The sequence below is a fragment of the Trichosurus vulpecula genome, chromosome 8 (assembly GCF_011100635.1).
Source record: "Trichosurus vulpecula isolate mTriVul1 chromosome 8, mTriVul1.pri, whole genome shotgun sequence".
Lineage (NCBI taxonomy): Eukaryota > Metazoa > Chordata > Mammalia > Diprotodontia > Phalangeridae > Trichosurus > Trichosurus vulpecula.
Window position 1 is genome coordinate 148,817,547 of NC_050580.1, and position 27,410 is coordinate 148,844,956.

The window sequence follows — 27,410 nt, forward strand, 5'->3', positions numbered from 1 at the left end:
CTTTCAAGGCAGCTGGAAAGTATAAAGGAAATGAGAGGAGAGGGACAGGGTAATGGGAGAGGTAAAGAGGGGGGTGGGGTGAGCACACGTGTGGTGGAGAATCACATGAGGAGTTTAGGCATTCCAGATAGGCTGTAAACCCTGCGGTACCCAACCAATGGGGAAACAAGGGAGGGAAATACCAACTGGGAATAGGGAATAAAAAGCTGTGTATTTATTTCAATGGCTGCCCCTGCTAGTTAGGTGCCTGCTCTTGCAAGAACATTAAATGAAAGTCCTTCCTAACTCACCAGAGGCTTCCAGGAGTTCTTAGTGAGACGTTTGTTTCTTACGTGAACACTGTATGCTATGAGTAAATTTTGTTCTGGAAGAAATTAATTACAAAGATGAAGCATTAGATTTTCTCCCTATTTAAAAAGACTATTTTAATATATTTCACATGAACATAGTCATCATTAACTGTGAGAAAGGCAATCAGTTTAATGGACTAAAAAAAAAAATCACTGAAAAGATGGCATTTCCCCAAGCACCAAAGCTTTTAGTATCTGTTTCACAAAATTTACAAGCTTTTCCAATCTGACTTCCTGGCCATGGGGTCTTTATATTATTAATGGAAAGGAAACTACATTACTTAGTAGTTTTTGTAGTTTTACTTCCAAAATTGGCCCTTTCGAAGCAGTAGTCTTAGATGTCATACCCCCCATAAAATCCACAAGATGAAGCCTCCCATTTCATTAAGTCACCTTCAGTGAGTTCATTTACCATCAGCTCCATCAAATACAGGGTGATTTCAGAGAACCAGTAGTTTTCAGATCCTCATTCAAAAAAAGTTTTGCTAAGCTAACTCAGACCTCTTTTCCAACAATGTTTCTGCTCTTCTACTATGAAATTATATTGCGAACATCACTATGATCAGTTTTCCATAACAAGCCTGACCCACAATGAATAGGCTGGTGCTCTTGGGCAACCTTCAAGTCCTATGTCCACCAAACATCCTTTTTCTGATTCCATCCCTTCCACTTCCAGCTTTCCACCTTTGGGAACATTAAACAAATCAAAATGATCATTACTGGAAAAGATATGTCAATCAATTACTTGATGACTCCATTAGCCCTCTTCGTGACTTCCTTGTCCAAAACGATCCCCAGTGACCAGTGCTTTATGTGGGTTGTCTTTACTTAGAAGGATATAAGCTTCTTGAGTACAGTGATTGTCTTGCTTTGTATATTTGTATCTCCAGCACTTAGCACAGGGCCTAACACAGAGGAAAAAAACTTAACAAATGATGTTTCATTCATTTATTCATTCAAACACTCAATAGCAAATGCCAATTTGAAAAAAATAAAATAAAACCATCTTTTATAACAGAATAATATGTAGCACATTCTGATTGGTTACCATGTCTACTTGGATAGTCATTTGATAAGCTAGTATATACTTTCCTACCCAACCAAAATGGCATGGTTTTTAAGGAGGTAAGGTAATATAGTAAGTGGAAAAGGTACCGGCCTTAGTCCAAAGACCACACTTGAATCTGGGCTCTGACTCTGCTACTCAGAAGTGACTAATCATAAACTCTCCTGTGTCCTCATCTTTAAAAGGAGAATGACTCACACCACCTACTTTCAGAGGGCTACTATCAGGAGTGAACTGTGTAAACACTAAAAGCTTAAACAAACATGGTTAATTATTATGTGGGATGTATGATTTTGGAGATAAGGGTTGGTGACTTCCTTATGCTAATTATGACATTTTTTATTAATCCATCATTAAATGGATTGAAGGCTAGACTTAGAATCCAGAAAATCTAAAGTCAAATCCTGCTTCAGACACTCAGTGTGTGACTATGGGCAAGTCATTTATCCTTGAGAGAGTCTGAGAAGTCAGTTTCCTCAACTGTAAAATAGCATAATAGTACCTACATTCAAAGCGTTAATCAGGCTTAAATAATATAAAACACATAAGACATTCTGCAATCCTTAAAGTGCTCTTAGAAGTATTAGCTATTATTAATAACAAGGAAAATAGGCTATAATGCTAAAAAAAATTTAAACCTCCTTCTTAAAAAAATAGTTTCAGGAAAACATCAGCAGACAGTATTAGAATCTGCAAGGATCCAACATAGTGCTGACTCCTTGACTTAATTTTTAAAAAATTTTTATTGATGCTTTTGTTGTTATGCTACATTTATTTCCAAATATATCTCTCCATTCTGCCCTATTCAGCAAGCTATCCCCTGAAACAAACATTTAAACAGAAAAAAAAACCTTAGTTCAGCGAAACCACCAGCACATTGACTGTGTTTGACAGTAAATGTAATATTCTACATCTACTGTCACTATTATCTGCAATAAAGAGTTCATTTTCTCAAGGCGGGAGGAGAGGGCAAGATAGGCATCTCCTTGGTTTTAAACACTCTCTTTAATATCTATGTATCTGAATATATACTAATCATAGAATCAAAGACATAAAAGAAAACTTAGAACTCAATCCTCTTCTTTTTACAAATGAGGAAACTAAGGACCACAGAGGTTGTGATTTAACTCACATAGCAACTTCTTTACTGGCAAAGTGAATAAAAGATTATTACCTGCTCAAGATTACTTTCAATTACACACTATAGAAAAATACACTGTAAACATGAAAATTTTGCTCTTCTTCTCTATGACAATTTCCAAATGGTAAACAACAGAATGGTTTTCAAAGTGTAATTCATGAGGCCTCTTCAAGGTAAAATGTGTAAGGTTGATCTATATTATTATTAATAACATCATTGTGCCTAAACTGTTATTTATGCCATAATTTTATAATTTACTGAGGAGAGTTAGTGAAAACCAGATGTCAATTCACTCTGCTTCATCAAAAACAATGCATTTATGGTGACAGTTGTTTTGCTATTGTTTTTTTTTATGGGTATTTGGAATTCAAGATGATCAACACGGTATATGAAGCCAGGAAGTTTAATAATCACTGAAATAGAGGACCATGACTTATAAAATAGTGTTCTATGAAATTAAGTCCTGTCACTCTGGAGAAAAATCACAATGAATTGACTAATCAAATTCACCTTTAGGAACACTTAGCAGCTTTGTATAATTTTCCAATAAGAAGTATATATGTGGATAGAACTGGGTCATTCATTTACTATTCAAAGAACATCTGAACTAGCCCTATGTCAAAATTCTTGAATAGATGTTCCTTTCTGATGCTCGCTGATATTTCCCTTTTTTGAGGATAGCTCTCTTCCACTGATCTATATAAGCAGCCCTCCAAAAAGAAAATGTTCACGCCCTCAGTATAGCTTTTGTCTGTTGTGCATCACATAATAATCTGATTAGCCTAATTCTTAATCTTTTAGGGTTTAATTAATCTTGGCTATGGCATTGCACTTGCATTTTAAAAGCGGAAGCTTGGTTAAATCATCTTTAATTAAGACAATTTTAGATAAAGTAACCTTTTTTATAGACCAAGGGGACCAATATTTCTACTGGTTGACTGGGTAACACTGGAATACTCAAAAATTTCATAGCCTAAGATAGCTAAGGACATTCAATTATTTTATTTCCCTATTTTAAAGCAGAGAAGGTCTTTCTTGGAGAGAAGACATTTGCAAAAAAACTCCACAAATTATCAAAGCAATGTTTCTGGTCAAGAGATTCAGTTTTCCAAGAGACAATGATCATTGTCATCATTATGGTCATCATCGAAAAGCAAACGTTTAAAATGTGCTGGGGATAAGCCAAGCATCAGGGATTCAAAGAAAGCAAAAATATAGTTCTAATCCTCAAAGGAGCTCACATTATAGTGGAGGAGAAAACATGCAATCCAACTATGTATACACAAGATATATACTGTTTATAAATTGGAGGTAATCTCAGAGGAAACGCATTGGAGATGGATGAATGAGGATGTGACACACAGTGGGCCAAGAAAGGACTAGAAAAGACCCAGAAGATGGTATTTGAGCCTAGTCGTGAAGGAAGCCAAGAAAGTCAGAAGGTAATGAGGAGGGAGAACATTTCAGGCATTATAACCATAACATCAGATCCCATTTCTATATGACTTTATGGTTTTATAAAGTGTCTTCCTCATAATGTCCTTACAAGGAAGGAAGTACAACCATTCTTGTCCCTAATTCATATCCATATAAACAGAAAAAGAAAAACAAAACTCCTCAAATAATTCTCCCAATCCAGATAACATAGAAAACTATAAATAGTAATTATAATGTGCTTTAATGCTTGCAAAGTGCTTTATATATGTTATCATATTTGATCCTCACAACTACCCTGTCAGGTATGAGTGAGAAGGATAATTTGTGAAGACTTCACAGGGTAAGAATATAAGGGCTACTCTATTCTCATATTTCTGGAGAATGGGGAATGTCTGAGGGAGTAGGAGAGGCTTGGAATTTAACCTTGTAGTGACTTAACTAACTTCTGGAAAGTCAGGGCCTGAAGTTGCAGGTGCCCCTTCCCTTCCCCCTCTCTGGGTGCTAGCACAAGAATTTTACCAAATAGGGAGATAATGGACTACCTGTGAGCTGTTTGTTCTCTGCTCCAGGAAGGTCCCCCTCTCCTTCCTCATTCCTTCTCTTTAGCCATATCATCGACACATTAGCAGCCAAATAAGGAAAGTATGTATGGATTGGCTCTGTATTTTCGTGCCTAGATTATAAGCCCGCCTCTCAGCCAATGGTGAGAAAGGATAGAAGTGGGTGGGAATCTTTGCATCAAAAGTATATCTAGTGCTATATTTCCTTTGTACTTTGCCTCCCCCACTAGTTCCTAGGGGAGGCAACGCCCAAATCTCACAAGGTTTGTAAAATAAATTCACTTTGCTTTTCCTAAAGATGTGTCTCTCCCATTATTTGAATTTCCTGTCCCATACAGGTAGGTGCTATTTATTATCTCTATTTTACAGATGATGAAACTGAGGCTGAGAGAAAGCTTTAAGACAACTCAGTCTTTTTGTAGTGGCAAAGAACTGGAAACTGAAGGGATACCCATCAATGGGGAGGGGCTGAACAAGTCGTGGTATATAATTGTAATGGAATAATATTGTGCTAGTAAAAAATGGCAAACAGGATGCTTTAGAAAAATCTGGAAAGATGTACACGAACTGATGCAAAGTGAAGTGAACATAACAAGGAGAAAAGTAACAACAATACTGTATGCTAATCAACTGTGAATGACTTAGCTATTCTCAGCAATACAATGATCTAAGACAATTCCAAAGAACTTATGATGAAAAATATTATCCACATTGACACTGAATCCAGATGGCTCCAGAGGAGAAAGTGAGGCTGGTGACTCTGCACACTCTTCCTTTACTTAAATCCAATTCACTTGTATGTCATGGCATCACCTCCCTGATATCATGGTCCTCTCCAAGAACAAAGGAGAAACAAGGATCTCTGTGAGTAGTAATAACAGCTGCCCCACGAGGACCCAATTGGAACTGGCCAGTTGGCCAACATAGCTGGCTTGCTTCCTTCCTTTCTTCCTTCTCTTCCTTTTTTTCTTTCCCTTCTGTCTACCCACATAGGGTATCATCCATTTCCTTACCTACAGGTGGTCTGCCCAAAGAATTGTAAATTTCAGTCTCTAAAACCTTTTTTTCCCCCTTAAGGACCACGCCTTAAGCCCAAATCACTCAGCTCTGAAAGACTGGCCAACAATAGATCCCAGGCCAAGCCCCACTTGGTCACTGTTTGAGCCCCAGTTGGCTCAGGGTGAATGTAAATAGCAATTGTTTCTGATGTGTTCAGAAACCCCCGAAGGTTTTCCCCTCTCAATTATTTTTTTTCTGACTAGGTAAAGAGGTCATTCTCTGCCTCATTTCTTACCTAGCCTCAGTCACTGAATGGGCATGGCCTAAGTCAAACAGAGACCAGTTAAAGACCTTACCTTAAAAAGACCAAGGACTCCCCCTGCACATCCAGGGCCATCTCCAGTCATCCAATCTATGTCTTGCCACTGGACCCAAATGATTCCAAAGGAGGAAAATAAGGAGATAACTTTGCACAACCTTCCTCACTTAAATCCAATTCACTTGTGTGTATCATCATCTCCCCGACTTCATGGTCCTCTTTAAGAATGAAAGTCAAACAACAACTATCCACCTCCAAAGAACTGATGCAGTCTGAATACAGATTCAAGCATACTATTTTTCACTTTGTGTGTGTGCGCATGCACGTGCGTGCACATGTGTGTGATTTCTTGGGGGGGAAGGAAGGTTGTCTTGTTTTCTTTCAAACATGACTAATATGGAAATGTTTCGCATGATTGCACATGTATAACCTATAATAAATTACTTGCGGTTGTAGGGAGCAGGTAGGCGAGGGAAGGAGCCAATTTGGAACTCAAAGTTTTAAAAAACAAATGTTAAAAATTGTTTTTACATGTAATTGGGAAAAAATAAAATATCACGAGAGAGAAAGAGAGAGAGTACGAGTTACTCAGAATTATGAAGGTAGTGTGTGACTCCATTTGGATTCAGGTCTCTTTTATTCCAAAAACAGCATTTTATGTACTGCATCACCTGCCTATATGCCTCTGTAGGTAAGACACAAGTAGTAAAGTAATAATCTCATTCTCAGACATCTATGCACAAATGTGCAGAGTATAGGTAACAAGTACATAAAGGAACTTAAAACAATGCAATTTTGCCTATAGTGACAGCCCTGAGATTTATGATAATCACTCATTACTAAAAATATTAGAAAACTGTAGCTCCTCATTTTTAAGTTTTTCTACCTAAACCTGGGTGGAAATTTCTTCCCACCATGCATATCTACTATTGTTCTGCAATTTATAGTCTTATAAAGTTCCTTGGGGAATGGAGAGATTAAGTAGCTTTGCAAGAGGTCACAAAACCAGCATGTATGAGATGCAGTATTTTTTAAAAAAGGTCTTCCTAACTCCAAGGATGGGCCCATACATCCATTTTACTACCATGATACTTCTCTATTATTTTCTTTTAAATAAGGGGTAAGTCAAATAAAAGGGATGGAATAACACTGAAGAAAGAAGAAATGCACATGTAGAACAAATCCAGGAGGAAGCATGGTAGATGTCTGGGTGAAGATCAGTGAAGTGATAAAAAGAAATCACTTTGCTGTCAATGCACTAAAGACCACCCCACCAGAAGAAAGAAAAAGTTTAAATATCAAGAACAGATCACAAATCTGACACAGTCGCATAATACAGAGATATTTACTGTTTCTCTATGCTAAGAGCAGGCAACTGACAAATTGCTGTTTTATCTTCACGGAAATTTTAATGTTCAAGAAAAAAATACTATACACCCTCCATACTGGAAGCAGAGTCCTACATTAATAAAGAGTTAAAAAGTCAAGTAACTGACTGGGAAAATGAGCAAACAGCAGGAAAAAACTCATAGAATCTTACTTTGGTGACAAGGAATATCAAAGCATACAATCAGAAGAAGACAACAAAGTCAAAGCTCCTACATTCAAAGCCTCCAAGAAAATTGGTCAAAGGCGATGGAAGACTTCAAAAAGGATTCTGAAAAGCAAGTAAACTGGGAAGAAAAATAAGAGTGACACAAGAAAATCACGAAAAACAAGCCAACAGCTTGCTAAAGGAGACCCCAAAAATGCTGAAGAAAGTAACACCTTCAAAAACAGACTAACCCAAATGGTAAAAAAGCTGCAAAAAGCCAATGAGGAGAAGAATGGCTTAAAAAGCAGAACTGGCCAAATGGAAAAGAAGGTCCAAAAGCTCGTTGAAGAAAATAATTCCTTAAAAATTAGAATGGAGCAAATGGAAGCTAATAATTCTATGAAAAATCAAGAAATTATAAAACAAAACCAAAAGAATGAAAAAATTGAAGACGATGTAAAATATCTCATTGGAAAAACAATTTAACTAGAAAATAGATCCAGGAGAGATAATTTAAAAACTCTTGGACTACAAGAAAGCCATGATCAAAAAAAGAGCCTAGACATAATCTTTCAAGAAATTATCAAGGAAAACTGCCCTGATATTCTAGAATCAGAGGGTAAAATAGAAATGGAAAGAATCCACCGATCACCTCCTGAAAGAGATCCCAAAAGGAAAATTCCTAGTAAAAAATTCCAGAGTTCCCAGGTAAAGGAAAAAATATCCCAAGTAGCCAGAAAGAAACAATTCAAATACTGGGGAAACACAATGAGGATAACACAAGATTTAGTAGTTTCTACATTAAGGGATCGAAGGGCTTGGAATATGATAATCTGGAGGTCAAAGAAGCTAAGATTAAAACCAAAAATCACTTATTCAGCAAAACTGAGTATAATCCTTCGGGAGAAAATGGACATTCAATGAAATACAGGAGTTTAAAACATTCTTGATGAAAAGACTAGAGCTAAATAGAAAACTTGACTTTCAAATACAAGACTCAAGAGAAGCATGAAAAGGTAAACAAGAAAGAGAAATCATAAGGGACTTATTAAAGTAGAACTGTTTTATATTCCTCCATGGAAAGATGATATCTGTAACTCATAAGACCTTTCTCAGTATTAGGGTAGTTGAAGGGAATACAGATAGAGACAGAGATAGAGAGAGACAGAGATAGAATAGATAGACAGAGGGCACAGGGTAAGTTGAATATGAAGGAATGATATCTAAAAATAAAATTAAGGAGTGAGAGAGGAATGTACTGGGAGAAGGAGAAAGGGAGAGGTAGAATAGGGTAAATTATATCACATAAATAGGCAAGAAAAAGCTTTTACAGTGGAGGGGAAGAGGAGGGGTGAGAGAGAATAAGTGAACCTTATTCTCATCAGATTTGTCTTAAGGAAGGAATAACATACACACTTATTTGGGTATGGAAATCTATCTTACCCTACAGGAAAGTAAGGGGGAAGGGGAAAAGAGAGAGGGGAATGATAGAAGGGAGGACAAATGGGGATGGGGGTAATCAGAAGCAAACACTTTTGAGGAGGGACAGGATCGAAGGAGAGAATAAAGTAAATGGGGGAGGGATAGGATAGAGGGAAATATGGTTAGTCTTTCACAACATGACTATTATGGAAGTGTTTTGCATGACTACAAATGTATAATCTATGTCAGACTCCCTTCTCAATGAGGGTGGGTGGGGAGGAAGAAAGGGAGAGAATGTGGAACTCAAGGTTATAGAAACAAATGTTAAAAACTGTTTTTACATGCAAATGGGAAATAAGATATACAAGCAATGGGGTATAGAAATCTATCTTGCCCTAGAGGAAGGAAAATAGAAGGGAAGGGGATAAGAGGGGGTGATAGAAGAGAGGACAGGTTGGGGAAAGGGGTAATCAGAATGCACACCATCTTGGGGTGAAGAGAGGGGAGAGATGGGGAGAAAAATTTGCAATTCAAAACCTTGTGGAAGTGAATGGTGAAAAATAAAAATAAATTATTTTCTTTTCCCCCAAATATGCCTGGCAATCAGGATTCTGGGGATTCAAATAAAGAGATAAAGAAAACTAAAGGAAACACTGGAGAAAATTTTTATTCTAGACCTAATTCTGATCCATTATGAGAAATCACAGAATCTGAGAGGTGGAGGGGACCTTAAGGTCCATCTAGCCCAATCCAAATGTAAAAGGAGAACCTATTAAAACATATGTGACAAACTGTTGCATAATTTTTGCTTCTAAGAATAAGGACCCATAACATTTCTAAGAAGCTCATTCCACTTAGACAGCTCTCACTCTAAGGATTGTTTTTATGACGTCAAAACTACATTTACCTCATTATGACTTCCACCTATTGCTCTTGGTTTTGCCCTCTGGGACCAAACAGAACAAACCTATTCCTTTCTCCATATATTTGAAGCCAGCTATCATATTGCCGTTGAGCCTTCTCTTATACAGGCTAAATGTATCACATAAAAATTGGTTAAAAGCTATACTCAGGACCCTTTTCCATCCTAGCTCTCTTCTAGCTCTCTTCTGAGCACTCTCCAAATTATTACTGTTCTTAAACAGGTGTGCCCAGAACTCAACATAATACTCAAGTCTGAGGAAGGCATTGTACAGTGGGATTGTCACTTCCCTGCTATTGAAAGCTTAATGCAATCCAAGATGACATTCAAATTTTTTTTTAATGACACATCACACTGCTAACATACTGAGCTTATAAGATCCTAAAACCTCAAGATCTTTTTCAGAATAGGTTTGCAACCTACGTGTCACCTTCAACTCCTCACTATCTCTCACCTCACATATCCAATATTGCCAAAGCATAGTGATTTCACTTTTGCAACATGTCTCCAATGAATCTCCTTCTCTCCTCTGATACTGTTACTACTCTGGTGCAGGCCTTCATCTAATGCCTGGACTATTATAACAGTCTCCTAGTCAGCCTGCTTTGCTCAAATCTCTCCCTACACCAATTCATCCTCCATTCAGCCACCAAAGTGATCAATCTTCCTAAAGCACAGGTCTGATTACATCACCCCCCTATTCAATAAACCCCAGTAGTTCCCCATTGCTTCCAGGATCAAATACAAAATTTTCTTCTGTTTGGCTTTCAAAGCCCTTCATAAATTTAGTGCCACAGCCTTCTCCGTTCCAATTTTCTTACACCTTATTCCCCAACATGTACTCTTTGATACAGTGACACTGGCCTTGACGTTCCATGAACAAAATATACCATCTCTACGCTCTTGGCAAATTCTTTGGCTATCCCCCATGCCTAGAATGTTCTCCCTTCCCATCTCTACCTCCTGGCTTCCTTTAAGTCTGAATTAAAATCCCACCTTTTATAAGAAGCCTTTCTCTTGATTCTAGTGCTTTCCCTCTGTTAACTATTTCCTATTTATCCAGTACGTAGCTTGTCTGTAAATATTTGTTTGCTTGACACTTCCCCCATTAGAGTGTGAACTCCTTAGTCAAGGTCAAGGACTGTCTTTTGCCCTTTATTGAGTCCCCAACGCTTGGCACAGTGCCTGGCACAAAGTAAGCATTTAGAAAGTGCTTATTAACTAAAGTGCTTACTAACTGAAAACATCAGATGATGCCTTCATCTACTTGTACCCAAGTATATGATTTTACATTTGCCTCTAAAAATTTCATTTTACTGGATTTAGCCCATTGATTCAGACTGTTAAAATCTTTTTTGAATTCTAACTCTGAATCACATGTAATAGCTATGCTAGCTATACTTTCAGTCTAAGTATCAATGAACACTCAGAGGAGAAATTAGTTTCTGAGGCGAAAAAGACAGGAACCTTGAAAAAAAGAACCACACTAGGTAACAGCTGGTGACAGGTAATGAAGGTTAACCATTTGTTTGGGGAAAGTCAATATAATTAAGTTCCTTCAGCCTGAAATCTGGGAACAGGTGGTCCAAGAGGAATGCGCTGCTTTAAAAATGTGACTATGATAACATAAACATAAATTACTACAATAAGTAAATAAACAAAGAACTGTTTGATAAGACCTATACATTTACTTAGGTAATTAATCAAAGAAACTAAGTCAGAAGGAGACCTCCAAGCCATCTAGTATAACCACACCTAAACAAGAATATCTTCCTCAATAACATACCCTGCAAGTAGTAATATATACTTTACCTGAACACATCCAGTGAAGTGTAAACACCAAAGTTCTAGTCTAAAGGGACAGTTGTCATCCTGTGTTCCCAAAGCCTATGGATACTTACTTACAGAGCCCAAGCTCTGGCAGGTCTTACTTAGTTGGAAAGGCTTTCAATATGGGCCTGGTTATGGATAATGAGTATTCTGTATAAGGACTAGTCAAAGTGAGTTTAGAAAGGTTCATAACCAAAAGCTGGGTCTGCAAGTCAGGACTTGTTTTTTTTATTTTTCACACAGGAAGACTGTCTACTAAGGTATAGAGTAGTTGTAACATAAATGGCAGGATCCAAATTGATCACAATCACAAAAAAACCAAAAACTTCTGAATTAGTGAAGTCTAAGTACATATGGTTATCATGAGAAACTTTGTCAAATACACTTCTGAAATCAGATTATATACCTATAACATTCCTGAATTACCAATGACCACAGAATAATAGAAGCTTGACCAGAAGGAACTTTGCAATCAACAAACATTTATTATGTATCTACTATGATCTAGAGGCTCTGCTAAGTGCTGGGGATCTAAAGAGAAAAATGAAATAGTCCCTGCTCTCATGGAATTTATATTCCACTGGGGGAGAGGAAATGCACATATTAGCAGATACAGAAAACAAAATAAATACAAGGAAGTAAAGAGGTAAAGACACTTACAAGTTGGAAGGTAGTCTGGAAAATCTTAATGTGCTTTAGCAACAAGCAACTCTAAAAGGCACACATTATCAGTAAATGCATTCTAAGCAACGGCATGGAGATGAGAGATGAAATGGTCTGTGTGAGGAGCAATAAGAATGTCAGGCTGAGGGGGACAGTAGAGTGTGGGAAGAGGAATAACTATGGAAAAGTACAATGGAGAGAAATCTATGGAAAGGTAGGATGTAAAAAACTTTAAATGCCAGGAGTTTATACCTCTGAGACTATCCCCAATTTGTCCTGTATATGCTTTGTTTGTACATAGTTTATTTGCATATTCCCACCTCCATTCTGCTGTTTGCTCCTTGAGAGAAGGGGCTGTTTTTGTTTTGGAATTTGGGGGGCTTTTTGGAAGGCAGAGTGGTGTTCTATTTATCCCCAGCACTTAACATAATGCTTAGAACATAGCAGCCACTTAATAAATGCAAATGACTGACTGACTGATTTTATATTTGATCCTAGGGGTAAAAGTGAGTCAGTCACTGAAGTGAGTAGAGGAACAATATGGTCACACTTACACTTAAGGTAAATGACTTTTGCAGCTATTTGAAACTATTTGTAGCAATATATGTTAGAGTGGGAAGAAAGAGGGGAACCAATAAGGAGGCCATTGAAAGAGTCCAGAAATTTTCGTCAACTTAGGGGTGCGGCCTTTTGACTGAGGATTCAGTGAAAGGGCTGTATTTGAGAACCTAGAGGTCCACATGTGGCCTCAAGGCCACAGGTTCACACCCCTGGTCCACAAAAATGGTGATGTGACTGTGATTAATCAGAAAAGGATTATGAGAGAAATGTAGGAAAGAACGGGAGAGATTTGGCAAATGCAAGAAAAGCTGGGATCTAGAAGAGTAAGGAGGTAAGGGTAATGCTGAGTTTATCAACTTGGGAGACCAGAAGTACGATGAAACCTTTGACAGAAACTGGGTGGTGAGTTCAGAGAGAAAAATGATAAAATATCTATGGGACAGTATGAAACATCCAATAGGCCATTGTAGATGACTTGGAGCACATGTGAGTATGAGACTAGGGGTGGATATACACATCTGGGAGTCATGTGAAGAGAGATGGTAATTAAACCTATGGGAACTAATGAAGTCATTGAAAGTGTGAAGACAGATGAGGGTGAGAAGAAAGCCCAGGGAACAACCCTGGAGCATACTTATAGTCAGGCAGGAGGCACAAAAGACGTCTAAGTGGTCAGACAGATAGATGAACCAGGAGAAGAGCAGTGTCATAAAAACTAAAAAAAGAGAATCCAAGAAGAGAAGGTGGGCAATAATACAGAAGTCAAGAATGAAGATTCACTCTCTTCCTAAATCATAAAAATTCTCTGTATCTCCAAATAGCCATCCAGTCTCTATTTAAGCATTTCCAGAGATATGGGCCCAGGAAATGACCTTATCCCTATGATGGAGGAATACAAAAAGAAGATAACAGCCACTATTTTCATGGATCTCATACTTTTGCTAAAAGGTTTCTAAATCAAGAGTCAGAAAATTTACTGGGGGAGGAGAAGAACCATTTTCCTTCCCTAGGCAGCAAAACAGCACATAGACATTGATTCTTACCCTTGCCTCCCTATCTGATCATCCTTTTTGTGGCCCACTCTAATTTTTACTTCTACTTTTAAGTCACTGAGATCATAACTATCCAAGTGCTCAAGCTGAAAAAGATCCTCATCAGTTACTCTAAGTCACTTCAGAAAAGTCTGGAAAACTTGTGGGTAAATGCTGGCTACCAAGCCAAATTATCAATGAACAAGTCTGCAAGTGTCACATCTGCTGACATGTATAAAACTGTCACCAAATCATACTGTCACGTGACTATGAGTCACTAAATATGAGGAAGAAATGTTTTCTCCTCTCATTCTCTGATGGATTATACTACTGACAATAATAAATAATATTTCTTCAACATGTCATGGCTATTTAACCTCAACAAATAACTACCGAAGTTTGACTGAAGAAGAATGTTTGAACTACAGAAGCCATACATATCCTACAATGGGAAGCTACTATTGTTTTAAAAGTAATTTAAATACAAGTAAGGGTGGGAATTCGATTAACTTATGACATGTTCTGTACAGTGCTTTCAAACTCCCAGAATTCTAAGATGGTTAAGTCTGTGTTGTTTTATATGCAAATACAAACAATGTCAACATGAACATCATCTTCACTGAAGCCTGATGATGCAGAGGATAGAGCACTAGGCCTGGAATCAGTAAAACCTGAGATCGAATTTGACCTCAGACACTTATTAGTTAAGTGATCCTGGGTAGGTCACTTAGTTTCTGTTTGCCTCAGTTTCTTCATCTATAAAATGGGGGAAATAACAGTACCAACCTCTCAGAATTGTTGGGAGGATAATCATCACAAACCACTTAGCACAGTGCCTGGCACACGATTAAGTGCTATATAAATGTTAGCTATTTAAAAAGTTATCATTTTCTTAGTAATAAATGTGGGAGCACAGGAAGGAAAAAGGGAACCCAAAAAGTCTTTCTTTACCCCTCTGCTCACTCCAACAGCTATACAGCTTTCAAGATATGACTCAAATACCACTGCTAGGAAGCCTTACCTATTTTCCCTCAAAGCAGTTTTTTTTTTTCCCTTCAACTGCAGTCCCACAATATTTTGTACCTTTCTTATGATACTTATCTTAGGTTACATACACAGTACTATTAATATTTACATACATATCCTACACTCTTTCAGGGCAAGAAATCTTACTGATTTTTATAACACTCTATCATAGTGCCTTATACATTTGCATATATTAGTAACCAAATAAGCAATGCTTGAACTAAAATTTGATTGAATTTGATTCTCTATTCCTTTAATGTTTTCATTCAGTTCCTAGCAAGGAACCCTATATTGCAGAGATTGAGGGAAACCTTAGAAAATGTGCAAAAAACAAAATTTAGAAGAGATTACTTAAAAGTGTTTCTTTTATAGTTTTAAGATATTTCTTAGACAATTTTTAAAAATAGAAGCCGATTTTTCAGGGAGGTAAATTACAACAGGGAAAGCCCAGTTATTTGGAAAGTATCTGTTTTATCACTTCATACTACCTTGATTTTCCATGAACCATATTAACAGGAAAAGTATCACCAGAATTTACAATGCTTATAGTTTCACTACATCTATTAATCTGCCATGTTTCATCTCTTTTATTATATATCATTTTAGATAAACTTTGATATATAGGTACCTTAATACATCAGTTTAATATGGCTTGACAATGATGAGAAGGACAGAATAAGTATATAGAAAGGACCTGTTTTACTGTCCCTCAATTTAGTCAGAGAAAGACATCTTATTTCAGAAGCTAGGAAGGAATGTGATAGGACAGGCTACCATTCATTAGGTAATTTACCTTAATTAGAAGCATCCTTTTGTGCCAATGTTTTTGGGTTTGTTTTTTGTGTTTTGGGTTTTTTTGCACTTTTTGTTACAAACTCCAGAGATGGAAAAGAACAAAGTGGTAAATTGTGTGGGTCGTAGTTTTACTTACAAATCTTTCCCTATTTCATGAGGATAATCTGAATGTTAAAATTAGAGAGGTAGGGAATTCAATATGGAACAATCAACCTAATCTCAGACGTGGTTTGATGAATTTGTTCATTTTGTTGAACCAGCTTTCTTCCCCTCTTTGTTTCTTAGTCTTTGTTATGTTGACTGGCTGTCTGTTTAGAGGAGGGAAAAAGATATTATGTTGGGGAAAAGGTGATATATATAAACAAAATATATCAATATAATTTTTAAAAATATCAATAAAGAAAAACATTTCAGTCAAACTTTTTAGGGAGGTATAAATACAAATGTTAATATATCCTTTGAATAGATAACAAGGTTTTAAAAAAGAATTTCTCATTTTACAATGATCCAAGACAACTCTGAAAGATTTATGATGATAAATGCTAACTATCCAAAGAAAAAGAACTGATGGAGTCTGAATACAGATCAAAACATACTTTTAAAACTTTTTTTTTTAATTTTGGTCTACATTTTCTTTTACAACATGATTAATATGGAAATGTTTTGTATGACTACACATATATAACCTATATCAAACTGCTTGCCTTCTCAATGAAGGGGGTGGGAAGGGAATTTGGAAGTCAATTAAAAACGAATATTGAAAGTTGTTTTTACATGTAACTGGAGAAAAATAAAATACTAAATTAAAAAAAGAATTTCTCATTTTTAAGGTCTATTCGTTTTTACAATTAAGAGGGGGAAAAACACGGATGGTTGTTTTTGAAGGAAAGACATACATTTTCTTAGTTTTTAAGACTCATTTGTATTATTAAAATCAACCCCATGTCAATGATGGGTTTAAAACTTTTCAGAAATCATAAAACATGAATAATATCAAGGGTTTTAAATTTACTATGGAAATACTAAATTGATAAGTCTGAAGTATCCTAGACACTGATCATGTACATGCCAGGCTATGGATAATAAGGGTTTCTCTAAATATTTATCTGTAACCAACACTGTTTAAAGACTCCAAGGACAAGCTCAATTGACTACCAGGGTTGACTGGTACTATAGTAGGATATGGGCCCAAACACTGGCAATAGGATTACCTATTATCATGACTGATTTTAGGAAAACTGTTATAGATATTTTTTAAATGCTGAATTGATTTGGACAATTGAAAGGTATCACCCAGTCAATTAACGAGAAATTCCTTTTCCTGACAAACTCTTTAAAATATGAATAGGAAAAGGTACTTTTACTAGTGAGTCAACAAATATTTACCAAATGCTAATTATGTGCCAGGCACTGGGCTAAGGACCGGCAAAAAAAAAAAAAAGGCAAAAACACAGTCCCTGCACTCACATTCTAATGGGGAAAACAACAAGCAAGAGATAATTACAAGACATGTACAGAGTGTGAGTAGACGATAATCTCAGAGGGAAGGCACTGGAAGGAAAGGGGGGAAGTCTCCTGTAGAAGGGTGTTCTACGTAAAGCGGAATTTGAGGTGAGTATTTAAGGAAACAAGGTTAGATACGCGTAATGAGAGCATTTTTGGCATAGAGGACAGCCACTGAAGAGAGACAGGAAAGGAACATTGTGTTTGAGGAAAAGAAAGAAGAAGGCAAGTGTTGCTCAATCATAAAGCACATGCAAGGGAATAAAATGTAAAAAGACTGGAAAGTTAGGAAGGGGTCTTTTGTGAAGAGTTTTAAACTCCAAATAAGAAGATTTTATATTTGATCCTAGAGGTAGGTAATAGGCATCAAATGAAGTTTCCTGAGTAAATGGATAACACTGTCAGGTCAGTGCTTTAGGAAGATAACTTTGGCAGCTGAGTGGATTGGAAGATGGAACGGATGCCAAGAAGACTTCTGTGGCAGTACAGGCATGAGGCAATGAAGAACTGTACCACAGTGGTGGCAGTGTTACAAGAGAGAAGAGGGCACAGAAGAGAGATGCTGGAAAGGCAAAATTAATAGGACTTGGTAACAGATTGGAGTGAGACTGAAGTGTGGAGTGAACTCAGAAGAGTTGAGGATGACACTGAGTTTGTGAACTTAGGTCACTCAGATGACAGTTTAGATACATTTCAAGGGACAGTGGAGCAACAGATTCTCATGAAATATTGGACTCATGATAAATTCACCACCAAACTCCAAAAGCAAGAATAAACTACTGACGAATGATGTTCTAATGATTGTGAGAGAGGATTAACATGGGGCAGCTAGGTAGCACAGTGGATAGAGTACTGGCCTGCGAGTCAGGAAGACCTGAGTTCAAATTTGGCCTCAGACACTTACTAGCTGTGTGACCCTGGGCAAGTCACTTAACCCTGATTGCCACCTCCCTACCCCCCAAAAAAGAAGCATCACCTTTCTCTTCTTTGGTACCACCTATTCTAAATAGGTACTGAGACTTTTCTTGCTTCCTAAAGTTTTAACTCTTTTGGGTTATAAACCTCAATTCTCACTTTCCAATTCGGATTCTACTATGAGAATATTTTTGAAAGACCTTTTCATAAATTAGCATTAAGAATATTTAATGAGGGAACAGAAAACCAGGATTTCGATCCTATATGACTCACTACCTTTTCTTTCTATCTTGTGAGGTTATTGAAAAAATTACAATGCGAAAATACATGTTAAGGCCCTTGAGAAATTAACATGTCTAGTACGAATGTAAAGTATAATTATTATTATCATCCTCATTAGCAACTAGGTTTGAAGGAGTGGAAGAGTCCTTTCCCAGCCTAAGTTTCTCTACTGGAACCTAACTTATCCAACTCTGTCAACACATCATTACTACTTTTTTAAAATCCCTTTATTGTATTTTCTTTCTTATGGTACTCTCACATGGAAGTCCAAGGATCTGAAATTTATCACCAACATAATTATTGCTTTCATTTCATCCCCTAGTTTCTCAGGGAATGAACTAGGAATACTTCAGGTTACGTACAGACTGAAAACTATAGGGTTTGATTACCTAGCCAAAAAACATTGGGACTTCTCCTACAAAAATAGTGGGAACACAAGAATGAGTTACCCAATAATTGTCAACAAATCATTACAAGGCACAAGCTGCATTCAGTTTTTAACAAGGATAATTACATTTCCAATATAATCTATCTTTGAGAAATGATTTAAAGAAATCTATATGACACCTTGATCTCCTCTAAAGGAAAGAGTTGCATAAATCCCAAATAACACTAATATTATTAATGTCAATGTAAAATTTGCCCATATAAACATTTTTATGGGTTTGGGCTCTTAGCCAAGAAGTAGGAAGAGCAGATGTCCTTGAATACTCTAGTCTTCTGTTTCAAATGACTCCAGACCGTGAGCGTCAATCACTTCCTGCTGGAATTATTCTTCAATACCAAAAGAACTGAGAACTCCTTTTATTCCCAAATCCTTCATTTTATATTTAGTTCTCTTACCTGTGGCTATATCCTTGATACCAATTTTAACAATTTTCCTATCCTTGAATTTTATAACCTCATGTGCTTATAGGCAATAATCACATACATATCTCAAAATGACTTGCTTTGCACAAAATGTCTCTGCAGACATCCTTGATAACTACTTCTAACTATATACCTGTTCCAAACTGTCAGGAAAAAGAATAAAGGAAGCAATTTGCAACTGATCTCTTAAGTTCTTAATTCAGATAATTAAGCAGGGTTTTGCAAATAAAGTCTCTAAAATGTTTTTATTGTGCCAAAAATTCTAGACGCTAAGCACCTAAAATGAAAATGATGATAGTATGGGCCTATAAGTATAGCAACTAGAAGCTAAGGAACAGAAAGCACTACTTATTAGTTCCTGTTTCTGAGTTTGGAAGTCACATATCTATAATCCAGGAAGAAAAAAAGAACTATAATTATAAATTGAAATCCCATAGGTCAATTATTTTATGCCTTTATTTCCCTTCCTTTCTATTTTCTACCCCATATTTATAACTATAGTTTTCTCAGTGCATGGTACTTCTCACTACTCCAACAGTACCATACACCCCTGCTATGTCTAGTGTTACATGCTTCTCACTATGCTAATAGAAGGAGTAAAATGATTACTTAGCTCCCTATCCCACAGTCTAATATAGAGCTGGTAAAGAACTTTTGGCAGATATTACAACAAATAAATGAGACAGAAAACAGTGAGTTTTTACTAAACCAAAAGAACCGTAATATTTCTAAGGAAACAGTTTCATTCTCATTGTCTATATGAAAGATCAAGGTAAGAATTATCAAAATATCATCATTCATAGACTATGAAACAGTAAAGTATCACTGCTACCACTAGCAATGTTTTCATGGATATTTCTGTCGGTCAATTTAATTCACGTACCACTGTGATGTTAGAACAGTAAATGTTATATAAACAAATATTCACAAAACTAGTTGTTAAAGCAACTCAACAGTTGCTGAGAAGTCAAGCAGTGTGAAATTACACATCTAACTCACATTCTCATCAGTTCTTACAGAACTTTTAGCAAACTCTGCTAATTCCAATAGCCATACCTCAATAAAGGGAAAAAAAAGTCTGTCACTGTCTGATAAACCTTCAAATTCTAGGTTGCCAGTTCACCATTGGTGAGAACAAAAAGTTCATTCCTAGGAACTCAACATTTCCTAGTGGCACCAAAGATCTTTGCCCGAGTGCTGTTTGCCTGATGATTTCTGCAGTACAAGGACCCTTATCAACTTTTCCTATGATATCCCTGGAGCCGCCCAAGAAAAGAAGCAATGCTTCCCCACCCCCACGTCCTTCATACTCTTGCCAGTCTTCTCTCCACCACACTTCTCAACTCTTAAAAGTATTCTGGAACACATCTTAGTATATGTAATCTCCATTATCTCTAACAATATCAGGATTAATTCTAAAAGCTCAACAGGAAAAAGGGCATTTGAATCTAGTAAGGGCTATCTCCCAGTTTCCTAGGTTGATCCTTGGTACTCAAATATGGAAAGCATTTTTTTTCCTTTCTCCTCCAAATTATGTAAAGAGACCTAAGTGTTAGGTTATACAGCCAATAATCTAACCACATACTATATAACTGCAATGACTGTCATTCAGTCCCCACTCTTAAGAGAAATCTCAATGAAGATGAAACATTCTCTTGGTTAGGAATTCTATCCCTGGAAGTTTAGCCCAACTCCTATGTTAAAACTTCCACAAAGAATTTTTTTTAAAAAAATCTCCAGCAGTTATGCCCATGAATTGACAAAAAACATATTCATTTTTGGCAAGGGGGAAAGAAGGGGAGAAATGTAGAATATGGAATCAGCATAGTTCCAACTGGCGTGATACCTCTTATACCATTAAATCCTAGCTAACCACTAAGAAAAACAGTAAAATGAAAACAAAATAGTTGTCTTTCACTTAACTGTAAATAATTGTCTTAGACTATACCAAAACTTATTAAGGTTATTGGTTATTAATTAAAAGCCCCTGAAATAAACCATTTCTTACCTAATCTGAGCTCTCCAAAATTCCCACACCCTATCTTCTTGCCAACCCTGAAGTTGGGTCCCACCATAAGAACCCCAGATGATGAAGTGGAACTAGATGGTCGAGAAGGATGTCCGCTCCTTTGTGCCATGGGTTTACTTGCACGTTGTCTTTCATCTTTTTCCCTATTAGTATGGTCCATGATCTTACAATGCAGTCTTCTGCCAGGGGAATGGCAACAATGTGTACTTCTCTCTTTAAAACAGAAATATATCCAAATGAATCACTGAATCAAGCTTGGACCATAGTCAGAGAAGTGTGAGAAGGTCTTTTGGCACCATATTCATGCTCCTAATGCACATTCAGATGATAAAAATCCATTGATTAGTTCCTGGAGGACAAGCAGTCTGAAGGACTTACAAGCAAAGGAAGATATTTTGAAACCTAGGAGAAGAAAGAGGAAACATAGTTAAAAAATGAAATTCAAAAACATAAAAGAAATTTAGTTGATTAAAATAGGTAATAACTCAAAATGTACAAAATAAATGGCATCCTCAAGTGGACTTCAGTTTGTTATTTTCCAACATCTGTTATCTGTGCTGATTATTTATCTGGTATTTCACTTATAAATTCAGTACAGTACTAAATATGGTAATTTATTATGTTAAGAGACAAAAAAGACTTTAAAACAAAATTATTAGTTTTTATAAATACATTCCTTCCAAGAAAAAAAAAAAGCTTTTGGCCTATAAATCAAGGTGGAAGAAGTTAAGAGTAGCCGGATCAAACCAGAGTTTCCCATTTTAGAGTGCCAAGAACTGGTCAACGATGAAGCAGTATTTCTATTTAGTCAGACATGGCTCTATTCACACACTAAGTTACTATGTGAGGAAGAACAGTTCTTAAAGTGGCTAGCTGAAACCTTTCAAAATGGCAAATAAGTTCAAGAATAAAAATAGAAAACTAAAATTCTGGTCTGGTTTTCATCATGGACTGAATGTGTGTAGAAAAACGATATGATTAGATTCCTACACACCAAATATCTACCTGCTGAATTCCAAGGTAAAGCTAATACTGAAGATAAAAAGGCCCCAATGAAACTATAAGATGTCAAAAGCTATATACCATTGGGGAAAAACAAACATCTCAAGCTAGCTATGTGAGAATTATATGGCACTTGATAATTGTGACAGTTTCCAGATTAAATCTTTTGGTAATTCAGGTAACTCTCAAAACAAGCAAACACATGGTTAAAGTTTATTATGTACACCCAAAACAATTTTCCCTAAACAAAAGATACGGTTGTCTTTGCAACTCATCTCTTAATCAAACCTCTTAGGGGAAAAAAAGGAATTACAGCAGTCATTTTGCTATTATAATTTTTTATATGAGACAAAATGAAACAGTCGCTGCTCCTTAAATGTAGGGACTATTTTTATTTTTGGTTTTGTATCCCCCCCTCCCCAATCACCTAACAGAGGACCTAGTGCAGAAAGGTTTTGTGAATCAAACCAAATTAAGTTCATCTCTGTACATAAAATAAGTTGTTTATACTATATATTTACATTTTGTTCATAAGGTGAAATGATGTAACTACATGGCGGCCTTTGCCTCCCATAATAATGCTAGGCAAGTACAACAGTACATACAATAAACATCTTACAGATATCACATTTATTTATTTTTTGTGTACTATTGTACGTTCCTAGCATTATGGGAAACGAAATGTTAAGCATATGTTTCCCTATGTTCAAAAAGAACGCACACACACACACACACACACATATCTATTCTACTCAGAAGCAATTTACTTTTAAAATGTCTATTCTGCTGGTAAAGAAAAATTAGGCAGGTGGGCTGGGGCCCAAAATTACCCAATTTAATAAATAAACATGACGAAGGCAAAATTTCTCATTTTCTTATTCTTCTATCATTGATGAATATGCCTTTCTCCCTGATCCTTTTTTGCAGGGAAAAAAAAGTCAATAAACATTTATTAAGTGCCTATTATGTGCTAGGAACCGTACTAAGGGTTAGGGGTACAAAGAAAGGTGAAAGACAGTGCCTGCTCTCAAGGAGCTCACAAGCTAATGGAGGAGACAACATGCAAAAAAGCTACGTACGAAGAAGAAATCAACAGGACAAATTGAAACTCATAAGTAGAGGGAAGGCAACAGAGTTAAACGGAATTGGAAAAGGCTTCCTATGGAAAGTCTGAAACTTGAACGAAGCCAGGAGTCAAAGATAACAGCAAAACAGAAACAACAGATTAATAATATCCTACTTGGGGTGTTTATATGAGTTTGTATGAAATTATGCTGTCTTTTCTTTTAAAGGTAAGGGGAAGGTTATTGACAATTCATTAGCATGAGAATATCATCTTTTTAAAATCGTAAATATTAACATAATATAAAAATTTGATATATTTTGAAAATTATACTACCTCATATGGCATTTTTCTTTGGAATTTTACATATTAATTCTAACATTTAACATGAAGAAAGCAATTTTTACCTTTATAAAAAAATAATATTCATCATCAGCCACTACACTTTGGACTAATTTAATCTTTCTTGATGAACTGAACAGTTTTCATTACCCACGTATACTTGCACATATGTACTGAAACAAGAAACGTAGTACTTGTCAGTTCAGAAACCTCGAGAAAGGGCCTAAAGTGCATCCACTCAGGAAAAGCATGTTCTGTAACATACTTGCAGGGCAGAACAAACATTTTACCTCCTATCAACACAATTTAAAAAAGCACATGCAGGGCTCAGTTAGAAAACGATGCATGAATTCATTCTGTGCTTTTATCAGCAAGGATCAGTAATACCCAAAGAATCTGTACTATTCTTCTCATTTAAGAAATCAAAGCAACAAACTTTCTCTTAAAAATGGATCTCCATAACACCCTATGAAATAACTCTGACCCAATGGAGGTAGCAAATAAAATATCTCCTCCTGCTCAAAAACCTTTATTGTTTTTCCAATGACTACAGAATAAAATAACAAACTCTGGAATTAGGCATTCAAGGTCCTTCATAATCTGGTACTATTTATATTTCTAAAATTATTTTTCACTACTTTCCTTTTTTCAAACCTTCTTATTCCACAAAGACACCAAACTAAGCCAACTGTTATGCTGAGTTTGGAATACTCAAAATGAACATTACTTCCCTTCCTCCCAGGTTTTCACTCATACTATTCACACCTAGAAGATCCCTTCTCCCCACTCCTCCTTTCCTATGTCTTACCACTTTTTAAGGCCCAGCCCAATTTCTTACTCCTCCATAAAACTTCGACTGAATACCTAAGTTCCTTCCCCTAACAATCTCTACAGACTTACTATGTGTATAACATCTATATATGTGATGTCTTACCTTGCTGAGTTGGTTTTTTTTAAAAAACACATGAGTTCTTTCTTCAGAACCAAAACGTAAATTCTTTGAGTACAAACATCCATGGTTTTTGTGTATTTATATACCCCAGGCCAAGTTCTAGATTATGGAAGGAGAACCATCATAGATGATACTGAGATCAAAGCTAGGACAATCTGTATAGGAAGGAGTTGGAGCAAAGACAGAATGGAAGAGGCTGATGAACTAGTAGGCCACGGTGCTAAAAAGAATATTTTGAACTTGGTTACCATCCATGGGACAGAGTATAAGATGGAAAAGACAGACCACCCACAAAAAAATCAAACATGGATGTAACAAAACTATAAACATCAAGCAAGACTCAAATGAAGAAATATGAGAAGACACCCCTACCCTTTCATGGGTAGGGGAGTCCACAGGCACTACAACACTGCACACATTTCCAGTTTTCTTAATGTACTGATCAGTTGTGCTGATTTTCTCCTCTCTTTTTACGTCTGTAGAAAGGCAAGACATAAAGTCAAATCCAATTTGTAAAACTTGCCGTAAGGGTTTATACACACACACACTATCACACACGTATGTATGTATGCATGTAATATACAGATTTCACAATAAGGAATAGAATTCTAAGTGATAGGATTTAAAGATGGGGGAATCTTAGGGACCATGGAAGTCTAATACCCTAGTTTTGCAAATGAGAAAAATGGCATCCAGAAGAGAAGTGACCTGCTTGAGGTCACAAAAGTATTAAGTGGGAAAAGAGAGATTTTTGACTCAAAAGGCAACAAAAAGTGTTAAGAGTTTGGAATTTGGAGTAGGAGCATCTGGATTCCAACCTGCTCCACCATGTTCCTATTTACATGGCTCTGGGCAAATCACTCAGAAGTATAAAAAAGGTAATTAACCTTTCAGCAAATGAAACTAGTTGGTTGAAAATGTTTAAAATGGATTACATAAGGACTGAATAACAGTTTTTTTTTCAAGAAGCAATCTGAAAGCAGCATACTCATGCCATATTACCATTCAATAAAGCAGATAAAACAGTACAATGAAGTACAGAGCTTTCAAGTTTAAAAAAAGAATTTGAACCAAAACATAAAAATTACTTTTTTTATTTTGAGAAGCCTACATAAAAATCTCTAACTTGAACACTAGAGACTATATTTATCCTTAATTTCTTTTAAACATGAAAAGTAAAGAAGATATAGCAACTACTGTACACAAAAACGAGATTTTCCCAAATCAGAGGGAATTAGAAGAAGCTATTTAGAAACCCCAAAAGAAATACGTAACCATATATAGAAACAAATGATCCAATAATAACAATGATGATAACAATAAACATAATTGATATTTATGCAGTACTTTAAACGTGCCAAAGGAATTTACACGCATTATCTCCTTTTATATTCACATCTTGCTTCATATTAAGGGTCACTAGGGGTATTGGCTATTTCAGAAGAGAAAGTCTCCACAAAACCAGGAAGACCACATTGTACTTTGCTTTCTAAAGAATTTCTCTAATGCAAATTAGTTACCAAGGATATTATTATCATCATCATCACTCTTTCAGTAACACAGGTTTACAAACTAGGCGTCAACCTCAATTTATCACTCTCTTCCCTATATCCAATCTGTTCCCAGATCCGGTCAATTTTACCTTCCACACACCTTGTCTCCACACACTGCCACCACCCTGGTTTAAGCCCTCATGACCTCATTTCTGGACTCCTGAAATAGCTGGGTGATTGGTCTGTGGACCACAAGTTCCTCCCTACTTCAGCCCATCTTCTAGCCAAACTGATCTTCCTTAAGCACAGTCTAACCATGTCACTCCCTTATTGAATCAACTCCAGTGTCAAATACAAAATCCACTTCTTTTGGCTTTTAAATACCTTCATAAATTTACCCCTTACCTTTCAAATCTGCTTACCATTTACTCTTGCCATATACTCTGTGACGTTTCCTTTTCTCCCCCAAATTACGCCAATGTCTGAACTGTGAGCATTTTCTCCAGCTTTCCTTAATGTCAGGAACTCTTTCCTTACTCATCTCTACTTCCTGCCTTTCTCAGCTTTCTTCAAGTCTAAGCTAAAGTTCTACCTCCTAGAAGAAGCCTTTCCTGGTCCTCCTTTATCTTAGTACCTTCCCTCTGAGATTATCTAGCGTTTACCCTGTATGGATCTTGTTCATACACAATTGCTTTCACGTTGCATCCTCCATTAGACTGTAAACTCCTCCAGAGCAGAGACTGTATTTTCGCTTCCTTTGTATGCCCAGTGCTCAACACAGAAGACATTTAATAACTGCTTGCTGACTGGACTATCATTCCTCCCTAGGGCCAAACATAAACCTAGTTAGTATGACAATGTTGTTAATTTGTTAGAAAACTCTTCAGTTATACATATAAGACCAATATTGTTTTGACCCATAGGAGGTTAAGACTGTTCTCTGAGTAAAAAGACTAATAATCTCCCTTATCTGCTTAGTCATTTTTTAAAAATTGCTACATTTTGGCCAAGATGGTGGCTGGAAAGCAGGGACTAGCGTGAGCTCCCTGCCAGGTCCCTCCAGAAACCTATAAAAAATGGCTCTGAACAAATTCTAGAATTGCAGAACCCACAAAATAGCAGAGGGAAGCAGGGATCCAGCCCAGGACAGCCTGGATGTTTGCTGGGTGAGGTCTATCACACACGGAGCAGGGGGGAGCGGAGCCCAACGTGGGCAGCGGCAGGACCAATCAGACCAGGAGCCGGGCAGAACAGGCCCTAGCACCCTGAATCAGTGAGCTGTGGCAGTTACCAGACTTCTCAA

At 36.6% G+C, this 27,410-nt stretch overlaps 1 protein-coding gene across 4 annotated transcripts in view; it reads right to left on the bottom strand.

Annotated features, from left to right (window-relative positions):
* CSNK1G1 (casein kinase 1 gamma 1) overlaps positions 1 to 27,410 on the bottom strand; it is a 261,324-nt gene that overhangs the window by 115,487 nt on the left and 118,427 nt on the right. For all 4 annotated transcript variants that reach the window (XM_036734507.1, XM_036734509.1, XM_036734508.1 and 1 more), the window contains exon 2: positions 21,235 to 21,657. In XM_036734507.1, the coding sequence (XP_036590402.1) occupies positions 21,235 to 21,415 (181 nt within the window). In that variant the 5' untranslated portion in view covers positions 21,416 to 21,657. The remainder of the gene's footprint in view (positions 1 to 21,234; positions 21,658 to 27,410) is intronic.